General features: G+C 38.5%; 1 protein-coding gene across 1 annotated transcript; it reads right to left on the bottom strand.

Annotated features, from left to right (window-relative positions):
- Positions 1-268: 268 nt before the first annotated feature.
- On the bottom strand, positions 269-3,720 carry LOC140523614 (patr class I histocompatibility antigen, A-2 alpha chain-like). Its single transcript, XM_072638413.1, has 8 exons — positions 3,604-3,720; positions 3,131-3,400; positions 2,612-2,890; positions 1,996-2,271; positions 1,725-1,826; positions 1,250-1,282; positions 1,034-1,078; positions 269-839 (listed from the first exon to the last, which is right to left on the bottom strand). The coding sequence occupies exons 1-8, from the start codon at positions 3,665-3,667 to the stop codon at positions 835-837; spliced, it is 1,074 nt and encodes a 357-aa protein (XP_072494514.1). The 5' UTR covers positions 3,668-3,720; the 3' UTR covers positions 269-834.
- Positions 3,721-22,415: the final 18,695 nt, after the last annotated feature.

Below are 22,415 nucleotides of genomic sequence, written 5' to 3' on the forward strand. Positions count from 1 at the left end.
TGAAATATTTGTGACCTGATGAGGCTGTCATTGTATGACTAGAGTAACCTGGGATCTTTCTGAATTCCTGGAAAAAGCCAGTTATACCACATATGCATACTAACAGAAAAAAAAAAACTTCATTGGGGAGAAATGACTAAACAAAAATAAAACAAATATTTGACTAGTTAATATATAAAAGTTGTCATCCCTTGTGTCCCCTACCTCCTTAACCCAGTCCCCATCCCTACTTGCAACCACAGACTCAGCACAGCCAACAAGACAATTATTAAAAGTCTTCAAGTCTTTAATTTCTTTGATTTAAGTGTAGGGGCAGGGGGGAGTCTCAAGGCATCAAGAAAAATTATTCAGAATGAATTTTCTTTCATTAAGCAAACGTCCAGAAAAAAAATAATACTAAAAAATAAGTGGGCCAAAGAAGAAACCAAAGAAATAATCAATAATTTCATTAAAGAGATTCACAGCAATGAGATAGCATGCCAAAATTTATGGGATGCAGTCAAAACAGTACTTAGGGGAAATGTTGTTTTTCTAAAGAAAAAGATCAGACTTCAGTAACAACTGGGGAGAAAGAGAAATTCTAAAATCTCTCTGCCCCCACCCACTCTAATTTTCTCTCTGCAAAGTCTAGAGGAACAGAGAGAGAGAGCAGGTGGATGAGGAGAAGGCAGAAAATAACAGAGTGAGAGCACCGATGCTCTTTATCATAAATTTTGTCTGGTAGACAAATGGAATTGATCACAGAGGCTAGTACAAGAAGTGAATTTGGGGGCAGGGTAACAAAAATGAGAAAGGAAATGGAGAAGTAAATGCTTCTGTTTTGTTGTAACTTCCTTAGCCTGAAAAAAGGAAAAAGATTAAGAAAAGACATGAAAAAGTCAATTTTACCACCAAGTCCTTCATTACTTTGAACAGTTTGTCTCACCACCCCTCCAAAATCATGGACTTCCTTAACCCCAACCACTGACATACTCATCACCATTGCATTTGCCACCTTTAAACCAGGCCTTCTCTAGAATCAACAGACTCTCACCTTTTGCTGTGAGAGAGACATCTGATCCCTGGGCACTATCAGTACCTGGAAAAACAGGAGAGAGATAACTTAGGAATATATTGCTTAGAACAGGAGAATGGGAAAAGTTGGAGAGAAGTGTAGAGAGAAGAACGACTCTGGGTTCCATTTTCCCATGTGCTAAGGTTTAAATGAACCAATCCTTCGCATTTATCTCCATAGTGACCATTTACTTACTTGCAGTTGTAGTATACCTCCCTCTTTTTCCATCTGGAAGGAAGATAATAAAAATAATTCAGTGGGAAATTTCAGGAGAAGAAAGTACCCTTGAGATTCAATTGGTCAGTCATTTACCTAGGACAAATTCCTGTGACTGTGATTCTTTAACTAGTAGAGAATCATAATCCAACAGGAAGAGAAGAAAGATTTTAGACCTGGTCCCCTCTGGGCTCGCACTCGATTCTTTTGACCTAAATTTTTAGATCTATTTGTGGTCTGTTTGAATTATCGTGCTCTCTGACCCTGTTGTACCAGAAATAGACCGTCTGTTAAAATGCTATTCCTTCATTAGCTTGTTCATCTACAGCTCCGTGCGGGTCTTATTCTCAGTCTTACTATGAAGAATAGGAGACTTGTAGGGTGGGACAGATACAGGATGGGACAACCCATAATTCCCATCATGCCTGCTGCAGCCCCCTTGTCCTTTCCCTACCTGAAGTATTTCTCCTCCAGATCACAACTCCGACGATGACTGCAGCGAGGAGGAGAGCAGTGATGATCCCTGCAGAGAGCCCTATGACTGAGGACTGTGGCTCTATAAGGAAAACGCCAAGTGAGAGACCTTGCCCCCTCTTTGGACTCAGGTGTATCTCTCTCCAAATACTGTCCCATTCTCCCCTACTTAAGAATAGCTCCAGATCCTTCTGCCCCTGGAAGCTGGGAGGTGCAGAGAGCTCCCCCAAGCGCCACCACACTGTCCTCACCCCATTTCAGGAACAGCGGCTCAGGTAGTCCCTCATGCCGCACTCGGCAGGTATATTTCTGTTCACTTCCAGAGAGCATCCCCACAGCTGCCCACTTCTGGAAGGTCCCATCTCCCGCAGGTCTGGTCTCAATGAGCTCGGTCTCCTGGAGCTGTTCTTCTCCATCCATCAGCCAAGTCAGGGAAATTTCCGCCGGGTAAAAACTTTGGGCTCGGCACCTCAGGGTCACTTCCCCGTCAGAACTTGTGTGTCGGGTCACTCGTACTGAAGGCGGATCTGTGGGGTCAAGGTAAGAGGCATGTTCAGGGTCGCCTTTTGCTCGTTCTTTCAGAGGCTAATCTTCCAGGTAGACAAGGATTAAGTGGACACAGGGAGAGGACTCAGAGTCCCGGCCTGGCCAGATTCCTGGGAGAGTGGACCCTAAGACTGCGGCTGCAGGGGAGGCAGAGGATATAGATCCAATTCTCCGCCACCACCCCCCAGTCCCCCATTCAGGGACAGGGAAGCTGAGCCTCACTTCGGTCCGAAGCATACTCAGGCTAGGGTCATGTCCTCTGGGTGAGGAAGCCAAGCAGGTAGCAGAGGAGTGAAGAGGATGCGACGGCGGGAAAGGTACCTATCCGAAGTAGTGTCTCTTTTCCGTTCTCTAGGTATCTTTGAAGCCAGTACACGCACTCTTCCTCCATATAACCCTTCCAATATTTCGCAATTCTTTGATCCGCTTCCCACTTGCGTTTATTGTTCAGGGCCCCTGCGTTCCCAGCGATCCAACTTAGAGTCTCAGTATCCAGCGCCAGGTAGTCCATTCCGTCGTAGGCGTATTGCACGAAGCCGCGGCTGAAGCTCCTGTTGGAGAACACCTCGCAGCCCGACAGTCGCTGGTATGTGTGAACCCCTGAGATCCCCAAGAAAATTCAACATGCCCCAGAGGGCGGTATCGCACCAAGATTACATAACTTCTGGACCCCCAAGACCAACTACGGGGTCAGAAATCTCGCACCCCTCACGCTGAGGCGGCTTCCTCTCCTCTCCTGGTTCCGCCCCCAGCCCCCTGGCCTCTGTTTTACTTTATGTGTAGGCGGTAACTGTACTCACCCACTCCGACAGGTTACCCGAGGTCCCTCTAGTCACTCACCTCCCTCACTATGGTTGTAATATGAGGACACTTTCTGCAGGCACATTCGATAACGCTGCGTGGCTTCCCTGGAGATGCGCGTCTCCCGTTCCCAGTAATCTGGTATCTCTTGCTCGATCCACGGCGTCCTGGGCTCAGTGCTCTGGCTCTCGCGGTCGCTGTCGAAGCTCAATACTTGCTGATCGTCCACGTAGGTTACAGCGATGAACCTTGGTTTTGCTAGCCCGGGTTGAGACATGGCGGCGTAGAAATACTTCAGGGAATGAGAGCCTGAGTCGGGAACATCGGAGAACTTGGTCTAGGTTCAGAGTCGGGACTTGTTCTTGAGAGTTTCAGAACCCCGTCTCCTGCCACCTCCCCGTCCCAGTCTGTCCTCCGTATCTGTGGCAAAGACCAAGTTGACCCGAAGCAAATCTATCCCGGCCCTCTGGACATTTTCTCCAGGAACATGTTTAACCTTAAGCTACGCTTACCAGCCCAGGTGTCTCTAAGGCTCAGGACACCCAACAAAAGTAGAGACAGCATATACATTTCCATGATCAATAATCATAAAACCTTGTGACCAAGTCAAAGGAGGGGTATATAAAAACAGAGGCTTAATTCTAACTGGATGCAGTGAAGTTTTGTCATCCAATGGCAAATGAAAATAGAAAAGCGTCATGTGTGGATGGTCAGAGTAAAGATAGGTTGTAGGAAGAAAACTGGAACAGATTCTGAGGGAATCCCCAGCATTAGGATGAGTCACCATTCTCAGGTGTCTACTGAATATACCCACTTTTCTTCGAACACCCTCCACACACAGGTCCTGTGCTTTGATCTTGGAAGAACTACCCTCCCAGTTCCTCAAACATTTTTCCAATATCTTCTCCTTCTTCCATGGTCTGCCAATCTACTTTCCTCCTCAGCTTGGCCCTCTGTGAATGATTAGTTGCTCTCTGAAATGCAATAATCTAAAACAATTTTGCAGGATTTAAGATGAAAAATGCTATATGTCTCCACAGAAATAATAGATGGAATCTGAATGCAGATTGAAGCATACTTTTTATTTACTTCCTGTATTTTTCTTTTTTTCTTTGTTTTCTTTTACATGGTTAACATAAAACGTTTTTCATATTTGCACATGTATAACCTATATCAAAGTATTTGCCTTCTCAATGAGAGTGGGAGGGAGGGAGGGAGAGGGAGAGAATTTGGAACTCAAAAGTTAAAAAAAGAAGTTAAAAATGTTTTTACATGTAAGAGGGAAGTAAAAATTTTTTTAAAAAATCATAACTGCAAAATGGGGGAAAAACAGCACCTACCTCAAAGGGTTGTTGTAAAGATCAAATGAAATAATATTTGTAAAGTGTTTAGCACCATACCTACCATATAGGAGGTGCTACATAAATGTTTATTCTCTTTTCTTCCCTGTTCACCCCAAGCAATAGTTCTATCCTATCTTTGATCTTTCTTTTGATCACAATATAGCTTTAAAAAAACTCTCGTCACCCTCACCTTCCTGGAGACAATGTCCAGAAGGCTGAGATGGATTTGCTCCCTGGCACTTAGGTCTTTGCTGCACACACTGAGGACAGACTGAATTGGGACAGTGGGTACACTTATACTAAAAAATCAAGACAAATTTCTAATTTTTCCAGTGACATTGACACTATGAAAGAAGAGGATAATTTATTCTGAGTCCTTGCCGTTCTCATTTTCCTCTTTGATTCTCACTTTTCATTTGTTTCTTTGCTTACTTTGTTTTATTTTTTATCTTGTTTTGCCAATCTCCTGCAAGTGATAGTTCTGCTCCACTCTGTCTTGATTAATGTCTAGAGTAACATGTTCAGTTTGGGACATTTTAGGAAACACCCTGAACATTTTGGAGTATATCAAGAACAGAGAGATTAGGTGATGAGAGGACTAGAGGAAAGCTGAAGAGAATCAATCAAAGGAATCTGGGGGGTTTCATGAGGAGAAGTGAAGATACAGTAGCGATATGATAGGCATCTTCAAGTGTTTGAAAGGCTCCCATTTGGAAGCTGAACTAGATCTATGTTCATAAGAACACATCTAGAAACCATGAGTGAAAGCTATAGAAGGACCAGTTTCTTCTGGAGGGAAGGGAAAGCTTCCTAACAATTACAGCTCTCCAAAATAGGCTTTCTCTGTGGATAAAAGATTCTCCTTCTTAGGAAGTCCTTAAGCTAAGATCAAATCATTACTTAAGGGCCATTGTCGAAGGGGAAAGTGTTCAGATACAGGCTGGACTAGATGTAATCTAAGGCCTCTTCCAGGTCTTAGAGTCTGTGACTGAATTAACAGCCTTAGACATTGGCACTCATGCTTTTAGTTGAAAACATGATTTCTTCTTCTCACTCATTCAAATGAGAGAAGAGTAGAGAAAAAGGAGTGGAAGCTATCCTAGTACCTAGTATGTACACACATATAAAAATACATATGCACATACATAAGTGCATATATCCTGAGTAATAACAATCATAGGACTAAGACAAAAGATAGTGTTCAATGGCTTTAGCTAAAGGAACCAGAAGGATGCAGGGAGCCAAGCCAATCATTGATATCCCTTGGATATAAGATAGAAAAAGGTAAAAAATGAGCCCAGAAAGTGCTGGGAGAGAAATAGTCAAATTCTTTTCATCTGGGAAAAAATACTTAGAGAACACAGTCATTCTGGAAAGCAATTGCCGCAAAAGTCACTAATGGTGCACACTTTTTAAACCCAGAGTCACTGTAAAGAGAACAAAAAAGAGGAAAAGGAACAGATGCACAAAAATATTTACAACTCTTTTTGTAACAGAAAAAAGACTCTAGAAAGTATGCTATTTGTGTAATTTTTAAAAAGCTGTTTTAACTATATAACAACCAAAAATAATTCCAGAGGATTGAAAATGAAGAAGACTACCTCCCGTCAGAGAGGTATCAGATACAAGATGAGGAATGAGACATTTATTTTGGTGTAGGGCCAGTTTGAAAATTTGCTTTGCCTCACTGGCCATTTGCTAAGTTCTTTTCCCTTCCTTTTCCTTTCCTTCTCTACCCCCCCCCCTTTTTTCTATTTGGGTGGAGAGGCATAGGAAAGAAAGGAAAAAAATGTTTGTTAATTTGAACATAAAATGATTTTTTTCAAAAATTTCTGAGAAACAAAAAAAAAACTAATGAAAAAGAAGAGGAGGAGGTGAAATACCTCTTGCTGGGGGAAAAAAGAGAGGGAGAGTCAGTGAATTGATTCCCTCAGAAAAAAGAACCTAGAGATCAGAACATGTCTGTCCCCTACTAAAAAAAAAGCTTCAAAAATTGTCTTGCTTACAAATAAAGTTTAATTCAATTCAATAAAGGTATATTCATCACCTCCTCTGTGCAGGACACTAATATATCAAGGAAAGGGTATTTCAGGAAAACAAACATGATGCTAAGCCTGAGGTGTCAGAGCCTTTATTTTATCTAAAGATGCCTGTTTTTAGGTATCCTTTTTGTTATGATCTATAAGTTCCTTTTCCTTAGGGAGCCAAATTATTTACTCTCCTGGACTTTTCCCCAGTCATATGTTTTCTGTTTCTTTCTTTCTTCAAGTATTTTGCTATTTTTTTAAAGTAGATTTTTTTTGTTTGTTAAAGAGCATTGTACACATTAAAGGTAATATTGTTTTTAAGAATGACTAAGTTATTTTGATTATTACAATATTCATATTAACTATGAAGGACATATGAATAAAGATGCTGTCTTTATCTGAAGAAAGAACTGATAAATAGAAGTATATATAGAATAGTTATCCATCTCTACAGAGAGGGTGGAAGAGGAAAGAAGAAAAAGAAATTTAGATGATAATTTTGTTTCATATTTGAAAGGAATATAAAGTTGCACATGTAGATTTACAGTTTCATGGACAATCATCTTTTTATTTGTTATATTATGCTATGGAAATGCTTTTTAATGAAAATAAAATAAAATAAAATAATTTTACTTTTCAATGAGGCAGTTATACCATGGGAATATGAAAATGAAAAGGCTCCTCACTTTCTTCCATCCAGGAGGTCACATTCCCAATATAGCTATTTAACATGTCAAAATCAGGTATGATAATAAGGAAGAAGGTGGTAAGGACAAAGAAAATATCTAAGAAAAGTATTCCAGGAAATTGGAAGAGGGAAAGATTTTGTTCAATTGTGAGCGTGAGGGATGACTTTCTGAAGAAGGTCAAATCTAAGTGAATGAAAGCAAGAATTTCAGTAGGTGGAGATGGAGGGAAGTTCCTTCCAGGAATACTGATAACAACATGTGCACAAGTAAGGAGACAGAAGTGAAGACACTATTTGGAGAACACCTAGCAATCTAGATTGAGTAGAACATAGTGAACACTCAGTCTAGCTTTCAGGACTTTTATGTTCTGGCCTCAATCAACTTTTCTAATCTATACATTTACAACTCATAGGATTATAATTTTAAAGTTGATAGAGATCACAAAGGTCATCTAATTCAAATCCTTCACTATATGCATGAGAAAATTGGGGCTAAGAGAAAATAAATGACTTCTTCAGTGTTAAGAAGTAGAAGTGCTAGGATTTAGACCCAGGTTCTGGGAATCCAAATACAGCATTTTTTTTTTACTATGCCTAATGTCCCCTTTGTATGAATTGCCTAAAGTAACTATAGAAAAATACTTTATCTAGCATAAAAACCACTTGCTTCTACCTTATTCCTCCACAAACCCCAGGTCCCGGTACTTGTCTTGTTCCTAGTTCATTACTCCCTTATCTGAGTTGTCATAGACAGTTAACCTCTGTGGGCAGTTGTCCACAGAGGCAGTTAGGGCCATATAGACATCAAGCTATCTGGAAATACTAAAGGAAAAGGAAGAATAAATAGGCACAGAATTTTGCTTTGTATAGGGAGGAAGTGAAAAAGTATTTACCAAGTCCCTCTTATATGCCAAGCCCTGTGGTAAATGTTTTAAAAATAATATCTCATTTGATCTTCATGATAACCCCCAGAGAAAGCGTCATCAACATCATCATCATCATTAATACTACTACTATTATTATTAATACCATTTTACAGTTGAGGAAACTGAGGCAGACAGAGGTTTTTGTAATTCGTCCAGGATCATGCAGCTACTAAGTGTCTTAGTCCAGATTTGAACTAAAGTCTTTTTGGCTCTAGGCCCTGTGTTTTACCATTGTGCCAAACAGGCCAGCTTTTCTTACTTTTCATTCACCACTTTAATTCAAACTATTTATAAATAAATGATAAAGACTAGAAGGGAAATACCCAAATGGTAAGATGTTGTTGAGAAGTTTCTTTCCTTATAATACCAGGAGAAATTACTACAGTGTGGATGCAGACCACAGATCAAACATGATGTTCATTCACAATGATCTAACCACAGACATTTTTAGCCCCTAAAATGATCTAAGATTTCCCTTCTTCCTTGCCCATGCATATAAGCTTTATCTGTTCCATTTTGGCCCAAATTCTGGGCTGGAGGTCTCATCTGGTAGAGGTTCTATTGGTACATTTTCAATCGAAGTTAAGGGGAAGAGAATCAGGGAAGTGGCAAGAGTCAGTTAACCTTTCTGGCAAGACCAAAATGGAATTGGGAGTGAAACCTGATTTCAGATTCTTCTGGATGATTACGTCTGATAACGTCTTTCTGGGAATTTCTCTAACCACCCTTTAGAAAATCTTTATCCAAAGAAGGCAACACTTCCCTCTCATGAGATGTTGAAATATTTGCTTCCACATAAGTGATTTAAAGTCTCGAAAATGCCACTTCAGTAACTACAGAAGTAGAAAAAGCATTACTTAAAAGATGAAGGGAATTACAGGTATTTGATTCATATATTTGTGGGCACAATCAGATGGTTTTGATGTAGTCCAGAAGTTGTTTTGTGTCGTCCATAATGCAGCACAAAATGTAATAAGTAACAACAACAAAAAAAAAAAACAGAAAACAAAAATTAACAGAAAACAACTGGAAAGGTGGAGTAAAGTTTACCAGTTCTTTTTGGTCTTTACTGTCCAGCCCAGCCTCTATGATTTTCATAGAACATGAGGAGTTCTATGCAAGGGAGATTCGAAGCAATCTCCCCATTATAACTCTACTCTGCTCCTTTGCAATTTGGAGTAGAGTAAGAAAATGGTTTATGATGAGGGCTAAAATTTATTTTTGAATACAGTTTGAAAGTTCACCATTGACTCTGAACATATTCTCTCTTCCTCCCTCCTTCTCTTCTTCCATCCCTTTTCTGTCTCCCTCCCCCTGTATCAGCAAGACCCTGCCTACACAGGAGGGTCTGTTGTACAGGTCTTTAGATCTGTTTTTTAAAAGAAAGCAACTTTTGAGAGGTCACCAATCTACTTTAATCAAGAACATATATCATTAACTTAGTTTAAGGGGGAAATTCAGCACCCTGGGCTTCAGAAAAAATACAAACAGAAATTACAAGCAGAAAGAGCAACAAACATGGCTTCTGACTGTCTGATCATTACATATATACATAGTTACCAGGGAGAGAAGCACTAACATCTGGGTTTTCAAATCTGGGGATTTCAAGAAATTATCATGGAAAACTGCCTTGATATTCTAGTACCAGGGGGTAAAATACAAACTGGAATAATCTATCAATCACCTCTTGAGAAAGATCCTAAAAAGAAAACAAGAATATTATGGCAAAATTCCAGAGCTCTTAGTCAAAGAGAAAATATTGTAAGCATCTAGAAAGTAGCAGCTCAAGTATTGTGGAATTACAGTCAGTATAACACAAGATTTAGCAGTTCCTACATTAAAGAATCAGAGTGCTTGGAATGTGATATTCTGGAGGGCAAAAGTGACTTTTTACACACAATTACATACAAGAATTACATACCCAGCAAAACTGAGTATAATCTTTCACGGGAAAATAAATATTCAGTGAAACAGAGGACTTTCAAGCATCATTGTTTAAAAAAAAGAGAGCTGAATAGAAAATACAAGACTCAAAAGAAGCATGAAAAGGTAAACAGGAAAGAAAAATCATAAAGAATTCAATAAGGTTAAAGTGTCTACATTCCTACATGGGAAAAATTGGCTCAAAGACTGAATAACACACATACACGTACATATTTAGTTGAATGTAAAAAACTATCTTATCATACAAGAAAGTAGGAGAGGGAGGGGATAAGAGAAGGGAGTTGGGGCTGATAGAAGGGAGTGCCAATTGAGGAAGGGAAAAATCAGAAACAAAGACTTGTGAACAGGATTAAAGAACACAGAGAAAGATAAATGGGGAGACTAGGATGGAAGAAAGTACATCATTGGTAATCATTATTGTGAAAATAATTAAAGCAAGTTTCTCTGACAAAGACCTAATTTCTCAAATATATAGAACAATGAATCAAATTTATAGAAATCAGAGCCATCCTTCAATTGATAAATGGTCAAAGAATACAAACAGACAGTTTTCAGAAAAAGTAATCAAAGCTATCTGTAGTTATATGAAAAAATGTTCCAAATCACTACTGATTAGGGAAATGCAAATTAAAACAATTGTGAGCTACCACCATGCAACTATCAGATCAGCTAACATGACAGAAAAGGAAAGTGACAAATGTTGGAGGAGATATGAGGAGATTAAAACACTAATGCACTGTTATTGAAGTTACACATAGATTCAACCAGTCTGGAGAGCCATTTAGAATTATGACCAGAGGGCTATGAAATCCTTTCACCGAGCAATACCATTACTAGATCTTTAACCTAAATAGAGAAAAAACAAAAATGTAAAGTACTTATATGCACAAAAATATTTATAGCAAGTCTTTTAGTGGTAGCAAAGAATTGGAAATCAAGGGAATGCTTATCACTCAAAGACTGCCTGAATAAATTGCTGCATGTGATTGTGATGGAATAGTATTGTGCTATAAGAAACGATGAGCAGTATGCTCTCAGAAAAATCTGGAAAGACTTACATGAGTTGACATAAAGTGAAATAAGCAAAAGCAGACTATTGTAGACAGTAACAGCAATAGTGTGTGATGATGATCTACCCTGAATAACTTAACTATTCTCAGCAATTCTGTGATACATGGAAATTCTAAAGGATTTATGATGAAAGATGCTGTCCATTTCCAGAAAAAGAACAGGTGGTGCCTGAATGCAGATCTGGAATACTTTTCTTTACTTTGTTCTTCTTGGGGTTTTTGTCTGTGTTTTCTTTCACAGCATGGCTTATATGGAGGCATTTTGCATAACTACACATGTGTGATCTATGTCAAATTGCTTGCCTTCTCAATGCGGGGGAATGAGAGAATTTGGAACTTAAAATTTGAAAAGAGAATGTTAAAATTGTTTTTCCATGCACCTGGGAAAATATTAATTTTGTTTTAAATTTTAAAAATTAGAAAAAGAAGTGGTTGAATGACTGAACTCAATGAGTAGGTTCAGTCATTCCTGAGTAGACATCAATCTGGAGACAGGTCTCTAAGAGAGGACCCCAAGGAACTGTCCAGGGCCTTGTGCTAGTCAGTATTTTTTATCAATAACTTGGATATAACCATAAATAACATGCTCATCAAATTTATAAATGATACTGTGCTTGAAGAGATAGAAAACATTTTGAATGAGAATGGGAAGGGATATCAACTCACTAGGACAATATGCCAAGCTACTTAAACTTTAATTGAGATTGATTATAGATTCTATGTCTGCAGTCAAAGAGTCAATATCATAAATTACAAGAGTGGGAAGCTGTGCCTCATCTATAGTCACCATGAAAATTTGCATCTCAAGACTTTAGTGGACTAAATGATAATCCCATTTATCAAGAAAGTAAAAGTTCCTTTATTCTCTGCTCTGGTAGGCCACATCTTGACTTCTTTTAGGAAAGACATAGACAAATTAGAGTTTTTCCAGGAGATGGTGAACAGAATTGTGAAATCATTGTATCAAGGTCAGTTGAAGGAACTCTAGTTGTTCAGTCTGGATTAAGCAAGACTTTTGGGTCCATGAATCTTGTCTTGAATTATGTAATAGTCTGTCATATGGAAAATGCTTGTTCTTCTTGACTCCAGAGGGAAAAATTAGGAATAATGGGTGGGAACTGGAGAGGCAGATGTAAACTTGATATAAGAAAAAAAACCTAACAGTTTTAGAGATCACAAAATTGGACTGCTTCAAGAGGGAAGGAGGTCTGTCCTCATGAGAGGTCTTCAAGAGAAGTCAGATAAATTCAGGTTGTGAATATTGTAGTAGGAATTCTTGATGTAGTTGGAGGAGTTAGCTTGTGAGGTTTTTTCCACCTCTTGGAGTCTGTGGTTCTGTTGGACTTTAAAGTCAATGCAAGTTACTGGTATGATTGGGATAAGGCCTAATTTATTTTTTTCTCTAAGTTATGATTTCACTGGAATTAGGAACTCCCATTGAGGAAACCCCTTTTATCAGGGTATAATTCTACAATATTATTATTATATAATAAATATAATATAATTCTGTAATTCTGCAACTCATCATCATCATTTTTTTTAGTTTTCTGGGATACTGAGAAGTTAGATTACTAGCCCAGTGCCATCCAGCCAGGATTTACCATAGACAGGATTTGAACTTGGTTGTTTCTGTCTCTGAGATCTTCTACTGTACTACCCCACAAATTTAGGCCATGTTAACATTATAATGTTGTGAAGGAGTGAAGGAAGTGAAGAAAATAAATAGGGTACTTGTCCACTGCATTGGATTGACCACATTGAGAGTTCTCAGAAACCACATTTGGGGAAGTAGTATCATCCTTCCCCACAAGCCACAAGCTGGAGTAAATCCTGAGGAGAGTCACTAGATACTGAAAAGTCTTAAAGACACATTATGTTAGTATTGTTTGTAAGATCTAGTGATATTTCACTATAAAATAAAAGGTTTGGGGGAAAGAACCAATATTGTCAAATAGTTGAAGGTTGCTGTGTAGAAGAAAGATTATATTTATTTTCCTTGCATTCCTCCCTACTCCTATCTTGGTATACCTAGGAGCAATATGTGGTAAGTAAAGAAGGTCCCTAGATTTCAGTTCAATATAAGCATAGCTTTCTAGGTGTATGGTGACTGTTAAAGAGAAGTAGTTCCATTCCAAAAAACATCTTCAAATGAAGGCTGATTGAGCCCTTGCTGGTGATACTGTGGAGGGGATCCTTTATGGAAGAGTTGAAATAGACTTCTGAGGTTCATTTCAATTTCAGGATTTTGTGATTCTAGGAATGTGGCATTTTCCTCCCCATCTCAAACTCCAGGAATTCGCATTCACATACACTGGTGCAATTTCTCCATTTTCCCTGGCAATAAATATTGTTCAGTATTATAACCCTGACCAATTTCCACATCGTGGTCTTATTCTACATTATACTTGGTGCAGAAAGTACGTTCAGTGGAGACCCAGGTTTTTCAAACCTGTATCAGAGATTATTTCCTATTTCTCCCCCTAATTTCATTCCAATTCCAAATTTCCCTCTTACTGTCGGGGACATAACAATCTTTCCACCCACTGAGGTTTTAAATCTCACCATTATCCTTAATTTCTTGTACTCATTCACCCAACACATAAAATCAACTGTCAAATCTTGCAATTTCTCTGTCTGCTTCTTTGCACGTGATCTCTTCTTTTCACTCACATAGTTACCACTTTGTCAGGCCTTCATCATTTCCCTTCTAAAGTATTGAAAAAAACTTTCTCAACTAGCTCTAACTCCGATTAAATGGGGTTCTCTCAGTCAGGGGAATATTCTCCATTTCCCCTGTGTAATGAGGATTTTTGTTGATGAGGAGAATTTAGTCTAAGTGTTAATGAGATATATAACCTCACAGTTTTCTCTTTTCCCTCCTTGTATAAGGCAGAGGTGTCAAACATTCTGCTCACAGTTGGCAACATTCCTGATTAAAACAAAATGTAATTGGCAAATATTTAATGAAATACATAAAAATACAATAAAACACAAAGATTATTAATATGAGTTTCTTTAAGTCGATAATCATCCTGCAGGAATTCTATTTGAATTTTATCCCACTGGTGTAGAATGATTTTCATTCCTTTCTTCCACCCATATTTTTCCGTCAATCTGTTTTCACTTTCTTGGTCTAGTCTTCAAGGACCCAAAGTCACTTCTAAACTATGACAAGACACAGGCATAATTGATTTTTGAGGATATTGATGAAAAAGGCTTTATTTAATAGAAAGCAAAATCTGTAAAGTAAAGAAGGAAAAGAAGCAGATTGGGAGAAAAAAGCATGTGACATAAATTTATCAGGAAACGGTTTGGTTTCCAGAAACTAAAAGGAACCTCTATACAGATATAAAATTTAGGGTAGAGGGGCTTTTTCTGACACAAAGGCCAGACATGTACTTTATGGACCTCTTGCTTATTTGACTCATTGTCACCACTCAACTGGAACTTGGGAACTTCCATACTAGCACTTCCTTAAGGATAGCCACAAAATACCTTCTTTGCTCACAAGGCTATAAAACTTTGAAATACTTCATTTATAAAGCCATGGATATAGAAAAGATTCGTCTTTTAACTGAGAAAGTCAAGTGACATCCCTTTCCAAGTGTATCACCCTTCTCCAAGGAAGCTATATCATCCCTATGACACACAGGGGATTTTTTGGTATTTATTTAATATTTAATTTTTCCCCAGTTACACATAAAAACTATTTTTAACACTTCTGTAAAACTTTCAGTTCTAAATTCTCTCCTTCTCCCTCCTCCCACCCCCATTGAGAAGGCAGGCAATTCCACAAAGGTTATTTATGTGTTAGTCATGTTGTGAAAGAAAACACAGACAAAATTAAAACCCCTCAAGAAAAATAAAGGGAAAAAAGCTGTTTTAATCTGTATTCAGATACCATTAGTTCTTTTTCTGGGGATGGATGGAATAGTTCACCTTAATTCCTTCAGAGTTGTCATGGATTGCTGAGAATAGCTAAGTCATTCACAACTGATAATCTTATAATATTGATATTACATTGTACCCTGTACATTTCACTATATCTTCCTAGGTTTTTCCAACAGCATCCTGCTCATCATTTCTTATAGTCCTCTTAATTGCATACCACAACTTCTTCATCCATTCTCCAGTTGACATGCATCTCCAATTTTTCATTCTTTACCCCCAGAAAAGAGCTGCTATAAATATTTCTGTGCATATAGGTTCTTTTTGGTTGTGATATCTTGAAGACCATTCCTGGGGGTGGAGCCAAGATGGCGGAGTAGAAAGACGCACATACGCTACCTCCGAACCCACTGCCCATAAAATATCTGTAAAAAAAGAACCACTGGCGAATTCTGGAGCAGCAGAAGCCACAGAACAATCTCTGGAGATTTCTGCTCCAGAGAGCCTGAAAACCTCTCGCAAAAGGTACCTGGCGCCCTGGACCCAGAGCAGAGCCCAACCTTACCTCTGTGGCGCAGCATGGAAAGGAGTGGATCCGAGCAGGCTTCAGGGACAGAATCTCCAGCAGCCCCGCGGGTCCCCCACCCACAGGTGACAAGGGTCAGTGAGAAGGTCTCTTCGGCAGGTCGAGAGGGGTGTGGGGTGCCCCCATAACTCAGGCCCCCTTGGGAGGCAGCAGTGGAGGCGGGAGCAGACCAGGGCTCCCCAAGCAGGCAGGAGCCCAGATCCATTATTGAAGGTCTCTGCATAAACCCCCTGAGGGAACTGAGCCTGTGAGGCGGCCCTGCCCTGACCTGAGCACCTGAATTTAATCTCACACTGAATAGCAGCCCTGCCCCCACCCAAAGCCCTAAGGCTGGGAAGCAGCATTTGAATCTCAGACCCCAAGTGCTGGCTGGGTGGATCTGGAGGTGAGGTGGGGGTGAAGAGGACACTCAGAAGTCAAGTCACTGTCTGGGAAAATGCCTAGAAAAGGGAAAAAAAAATAAGACTATAGAAGGTTACTTTCTTGGTGAACAGGCATTTCCTCCCTTCCTTTCTGATGAGGAAGAACAATGCTTACCATCAGGCAAAGACACAGAAGTCAAGGCTTCTGTATCCCAGCCCACTCAATGGGCTCAGGCCATGGAAGAGCTCAAAAAGGACTTTGAAAATCAAGTTAGAGAGGTGGAGGAAAAACTGGGAAGAGAAATGAGTGACATGCAGTCAAAGCATGAAAAACAAGTCAACACCCTGCTAAAGGAGACCCAAAAAAATGTTGAAGAAAATAACACCTTGAAAACTAGCCTAACTCAATTGGCAAAAGAGGTTCAAAAAGCCAATGAGGAGAAGAATGCTTTCAAAAGCAGAATTAGCGAAATGGGAAAGGAGATTCAAAAGCTCACGGAAGAAAATAGTTCTTCCAAAATTAGAATGGAACAGCTGGAGGCCAATGACTTTATGGTTGTGATATCTTTCAGGATATAGATGCAGGAGTGGTATTGCTGTGTCAAAGGGTGTGCTTGGTCTTGTAGTCCTTTGGACATAGTTCCAAATTTCCCTGTAGAGTGGTTTAATTAATTCACAACTCTGACAACAGGACATTGATGTCTCATCTTTCCCACATCCCCTCCAACATTTGTCATTTAGTTTTTCCATACTAGTATCTAATCTAATTAGTATAAGATAGTACCTCAGAACTGTTTTAACTTTCATTTCTCCAATCAATAGTGAGTTAGAATATTTTTTTCATGACTATAGGTAGCTGTAATTACTTCATCTGAAAACTGATCATATCTTTTGTTCACTTATGAATTGGAGAGTCGCTCTTATCTTTATAAATTTGACATAATTCTCCATATATTAGATACAGGGGGACTTTGTCAGAGAAACTTGCTTCTATCTTTTTCAGCTATTATTGATGACTGTATTTTCCCTCCATTCTACTCTTCCTGCCACAGTTTACTGTATTTGTTCTCTTCTTTCACCCTGTCCCTCCTCAAGAGTGTTTCACTTCTGATTACTCTTTCTTTTAATATGCCCTCCCTACAATCACTTCCTCCCTCTTATACACTTCCCCTTATATTTTTCTGTAGGCTAAGACATATTTCTATACCCTATTGCTTGTGTATCATATTTCCCAGTTACATGTAAAAACAATTTTTAAATTAGTTTTTAAAACTTTGAGTTCCAAATTCCCCCTGTTCCTCCCTTCCCACCTACTTTCATTGAAAAGGCAAACCATTTGATACAGCTTACACATGTGTGATCATGAAAAACATTGCTATAAGAGTAATATTCCATTGTAGTGAAAGACTGTTTCCCTCCATCCTATCCCATTACCCATTTATTCTATTCTCTCCTTGCTCCCTGCCCCTTCTCAAAAAGATTTGCTGCAGATCACCTCCTACCACAATATAGCCTCCGTTCTATCACCCCACCCCATTCCCCTCCTTCCCATTCTCCTGTAGGGTGAGATATATTTCCATACCCAATTGAGTGTATATGTTATTCTGCAGTAAGTCAATTCTGATAGGAGTAAGGTTCACCCATTCCCTCTCGTCTCACCCCTTGTCCCACACATTGCAAAGCTTTTGCTTACCTCTTTTATGTGAGGTAATTTACCCCCTCCTACCTCTTCTTTTTTCCTTCTCCCAGAACATTCCTCTCTCATCCTTTAATTTCAATTTTTTGATATGATCCCTTCATTTTCAACTCACCCTATACCCTCAGTGTGTGTGTGTGTGTATGTGCATGCGTGTGTGTGTATATATTCTGTACAACTACCCTAGTAATGAGAAAGGTCTCGTTAGTTACAAATATCAACTTTCCACGTAGGAAAGTTCAACTTTTTTAAGTCCCTTGTGCCTTCTCTTTCCTATTTACCAGAATACTTCTCTTGAGTCTTGTCAAATTCTCTATTTTAATCTGGTCTTTGCTCAAGAATGCAGGAAATTCCTCTACCTCAATGAATGCCAATTTTCCCCCTCATGGATTACATTCAGTTTTGCAGGGTGAAGATGATTCTTGGTTTTAATAATAGCTCCTTTGATGCCTAGAATGTCATATTCCAAGCTCTCTGATCCCTTAATGAAGATGATGGCAAATCTTGTCCTATCCTGATTGTGATTCCATAATATTTGAATTGTGTCTTTCTGGCTGCTTGCAATATTTTGTCCTTGACCTAAAAACTCCAGAATTTGGTGATAATATTTCTGAGAGTTTTCATTTTAGGATCTCTTTCAGGAGGTGATCAGTGGATTTTTTGAAGTTCTACTTCACCTTCTGGTTGTAGAATATCAGCACAGTTTTTCTTGGTAATTTTGTCAGGGCTTTTTTTTTTTTTAATCATGGCTTTAAGGTAGTTCAAAAATTTTTAAATTTTGTCTCCTCTATTTATTTTCCAGGTCAGTTGTTTTTCCAGAGAGATATTTTACATTGTCTTTGATTTTTTCACTCTTTTGGTTTTGTTTTTCTGTTTTCTTGATTTCTCATTGATTCATTAGTTTCCATTTTCTCCATTCTTGTTTTTAAGGAATTTTTTTTCAGTGAACTTTAAGACCTCTTTTTCCATTGGGACAATTCTGCTTTTTAGGTATTCTTCTCCTCATTGGATTTTTGAACCTATTTTGCCATTTGGCCTACTATATTTAAAGGTATTATTTTCCTCAGAATTTTTTTCCTTTATCAAACTTTTGATCAATTTTTCATGATATTCTTGCATCACTCTAATTTCTCTTCCCAAAATTTCCTCTACTTCTCTTCCTTGATTTTCAAAATTCTTTTCGAACCCTTCTATGTCCTGAGACCAATTCATATTTTTCTTGGAGGCTTTGAATGCAGGAGTGTTGACTTTGTTGTCTTCTTCTGGTTGTATGTTTTGACCTTCCTTGTCACCAAAGTAAATTTCTAACAGTCTGAGTTTTTTTCTGTTACTTGTTCATTTTGCCAGACAGCTACTTAGCTTTTTAACTCTTTGTTAAGGTAGGTCTCTGATTCCAGTGTGGAGGGTATAATGTTCCAAGCTTTAGGGGTTTTGTGTATCTGTTTTCAGAGATATTTCTAGGAACTTGTAAGTTTTCAGTTCTCCTTATGTGGTGTGATCTTAGGAGATATGTTTATTCCTCTCCTGGCCAGTATTCTCATGTAGGAGTGACCACAAGCACTCTTTTCTGTTCTGGAACTGTGAGAAGTGTTCCTCCTCCCCTTCTGCCACAAGTTCTACTATGCCAGTGTTTCTCCTCACCCCAGGACTGCAACCCAGATCCAAAGCAAAATAGTCCTGTCTTAGTGCTAGCACAGAGACCCCTGTAATCTCCTTCTCATCAGTTCTTCAATGCCCTTATCATCTGCGGGCTGAGATCTTTGGAAGCAGCTGCTTCGCCAGCACTAATGATTCAGTCACTCCCAAGAGCTGTTTACTGGGGCAAGGACTGTGCTGAAGCCAGAGCTCCACTGTAGTCCTCTTCTCACCCACATCCAATATACCTTTCCTATTGACCACTATCTTTCATCCCTCTCCCATGTTTGTAAACACACACTTTTTCTTAAATTCTTTGTGTTAATTGAAGCTCCAAAACAAGCCAGGCTTATTTTCATCATGTTAGCACTCTGAATTCTTTTGTTATTTTGCGAACAGGTTCTTTTACAATTTTTTTAAACACAATTAGGGACTGACCTACCAACAACAGCCTGTTAACTCAGGTTTTATGCTGGGATACAATGAGGTGATCAAAAAGTCATTGCACAGTTAACAAAATGAAGTTTACTTTGCCTAAGTACATCAACAAAATACAACAAGGATTCATAGAGACACCTTCTCTCAACTCATCTCTTTTGTCTCCATATGGAAACACATCTGGTTAGCCGAATACCATATGGTGACTTATCTGTTCTTCAGACGTCCATCATGTCCACAAGAGTCCAACTCTACAAATGTGAAACTTTTATGTCCTTAGGTGACTAGGAAGCTATATCTAAGGATGCAGGTTTTTCAGCAAGCACCATGATGGCCTACTGTACAGGTTCTTAGATCTACATTTTGAAAAGGAAAGCAACTTTTGAAAAGTCAATGATCACTTTAGTCAAGCACATATATCGTTCACTTAGTGAAGGGAAAAATGTCAGCACCCTGAACTTCAGAGAAAATACAAACAGGGAAACAAAGATCAACAGATAGGGCTTTCAGGTGTCTGATCATATGAAATACTTACAGAGTTATCAGAGAGAGAAACACCAACATCTGGGATTTCAAAACAGGGGAAGGGGGTAGGTGGGGGCGTGGTTTAGGGGGAGGCTCCTTAGTAGCTTCCCAGAGTCTCATCTGGCACACAAAGTTTCTTCCAAAAACTAAGCCTCAAAGTATTACCTCACCTCAGAGTATTTATACAATTTTCAGGACTAGAGGACATGACCCTCTCACCCAGTGCCTCAATAGAAATGAACAAAAGGTACCTGAGACCTATTAATGAGCAGGAAAGATCTAATTAACATCACAGCAGGGAAATACCACCTCTAGGTCTGTATACAAAGATGATTGGGGAAAAAGAAAAGAAACTATATCTCTGAAAATATAACTTTCTTTGTGGTAGCAAAAACCTAGAAACTGTGGGGATTTCCATCGATTGGGGAATGGCTGAACAATTGTGGTATTTGATTGTGATAAAATACTACCGCATTATAAGACTTTATGAATTTAGTGATCCTAGAAAAACATGGATGGATTTGCCTAAAATAAAGAAATGTACAGAATAAAGAGGACATTGTATACAGCAATAATTTTTTAAGAAGAACTTTGAGCAAATAAGTCACTTTGGCTATTACAAATATACAAATTAACAACAAAAAACATGCGCTATTGGCATCCAGAGAAAGAGCTGATAAATAAAAGTTTGTATAGAATATATAAATATATACACTATATATGTGTGTAATATATATATGTGTGTGTTTGTTTATATACATGTATATGTATGCATATACATATATGCGTGTATAGATACATATATACATATATGTATATTTCATATACATATATATTTATGTCTATATACACAAATACTCATTTTTTGTGATAGTAGCCATCTCTGCATTAGGGAAGGGGAAGGGAAGAAAAAACAAATAAAAAAGGAATTCACCTTATAGCTTTATTATATATTTAAAACGGATAGCAAGTTATAAATGATAAATTCACAGGTTCATGTGTACTCATCTTTTTATTACACTGTTTCATGAAAAGGCTTGTTTTATTCCATGAATTCAAAATAAAATAAAATAAAGCCAAGGAAGTAGGAGCTAATTAAATCTGAGGAGAAACATTATTGGTGTTTAAGGAAAAATGATCCTTATTCTGAGGAAATGTGGGAACCCTGATTCTGTCTCATCTGTGTTGTTCTTTTTCCTCTATAACTAGACATCTCTTGGCAGGCATATTGGATCCTTTATGACAGTGATGCCATTTTCCATTCTGAGCTGTTTTCCATTCTCACTTAATAAGGTCTACTTCTTGAGCATCTCAGATTGTGAAGTCACCACACAACTTGAGTTGAGAGTGCAATAATTTCTTCCTGCCATGAATCATGAATTGTCTTTAATCTGTTTAAATTTTCTATTTTTATTAATCAGGTTCTACAATTCATGTGTTACAAAAAGAGAGTATCTCACTCTGTGTTGATATATGCTTAGTCTTTAACTATTTACCTCCTTCCATTTCAGTCAACACCTTTAACTGAGTCTTTTAGGTTCAGAGGGACACTCTTGTTTCCTCTCTTTCTATTTTACTGTCTCCTGCTTTTCTCTATGACAAATGAGCAATGTTTCATAAACTATCTTCAAATAGCTCTGCAAGAAAAGCAACAAGGAGAAGCAAAATCTATGTCTGTATTCATCTCAGGATTGGAAATACATCTCCTCACCCCCCACCAGATACAGCTATCAACAAAGACACATGGGCAGGTGCAATGGAGAGTTTGGGACATCTCTCACACTAGAAATTCTGAAGACACAAAGAGAAACAATTATAAAAAGGAAAAAGTGGGTATAAGACTGTTATCTAAAGAGATCAAAGTGGAAATATTACTCAACAAACTGCCTACATTTAATAAATTTTAAAAAGTTATGTGCAGAAAATGAAACTAAGAGAAAGTAAGAGAGGGTGAACAGGATTGGATCTCATTGTCCAGCAACAATGTGTCAGGAATGCTAAACTCGGAATCAGCTGAGACTGTCAAGGACAACTAAAGTTAAGAAAAAGTGAGTGTTTGTAAATTGTTATTTTTTTTATTTTTAGTTTTCAACATTCATTTCCATAAGATTTTGAGTTCTAAATTTTCTCCCCATCTCTTCCCTCCCAGCAATCCCAAACCCAAAGCATTCTGATTACCCCTTCTCCCCAATCTGT

This window comes from Notamacropus eugenii, chromosome 2 (genome assembly GCF_028372415.1).
Source record: "Notamacropus eugenii isolate mMacEug1 chromosome 2, mMacEug1.pri_v2, whole genome shotgun sequence".
In the NCBI taxonomy this organism is placed as follows: domain Eukaryota; kingdom Metazoa; phylum Chordata; class Mammalia; order Diprotodontia; family Macropodidae; genus Notamacropus; species Notamacropus eugenii.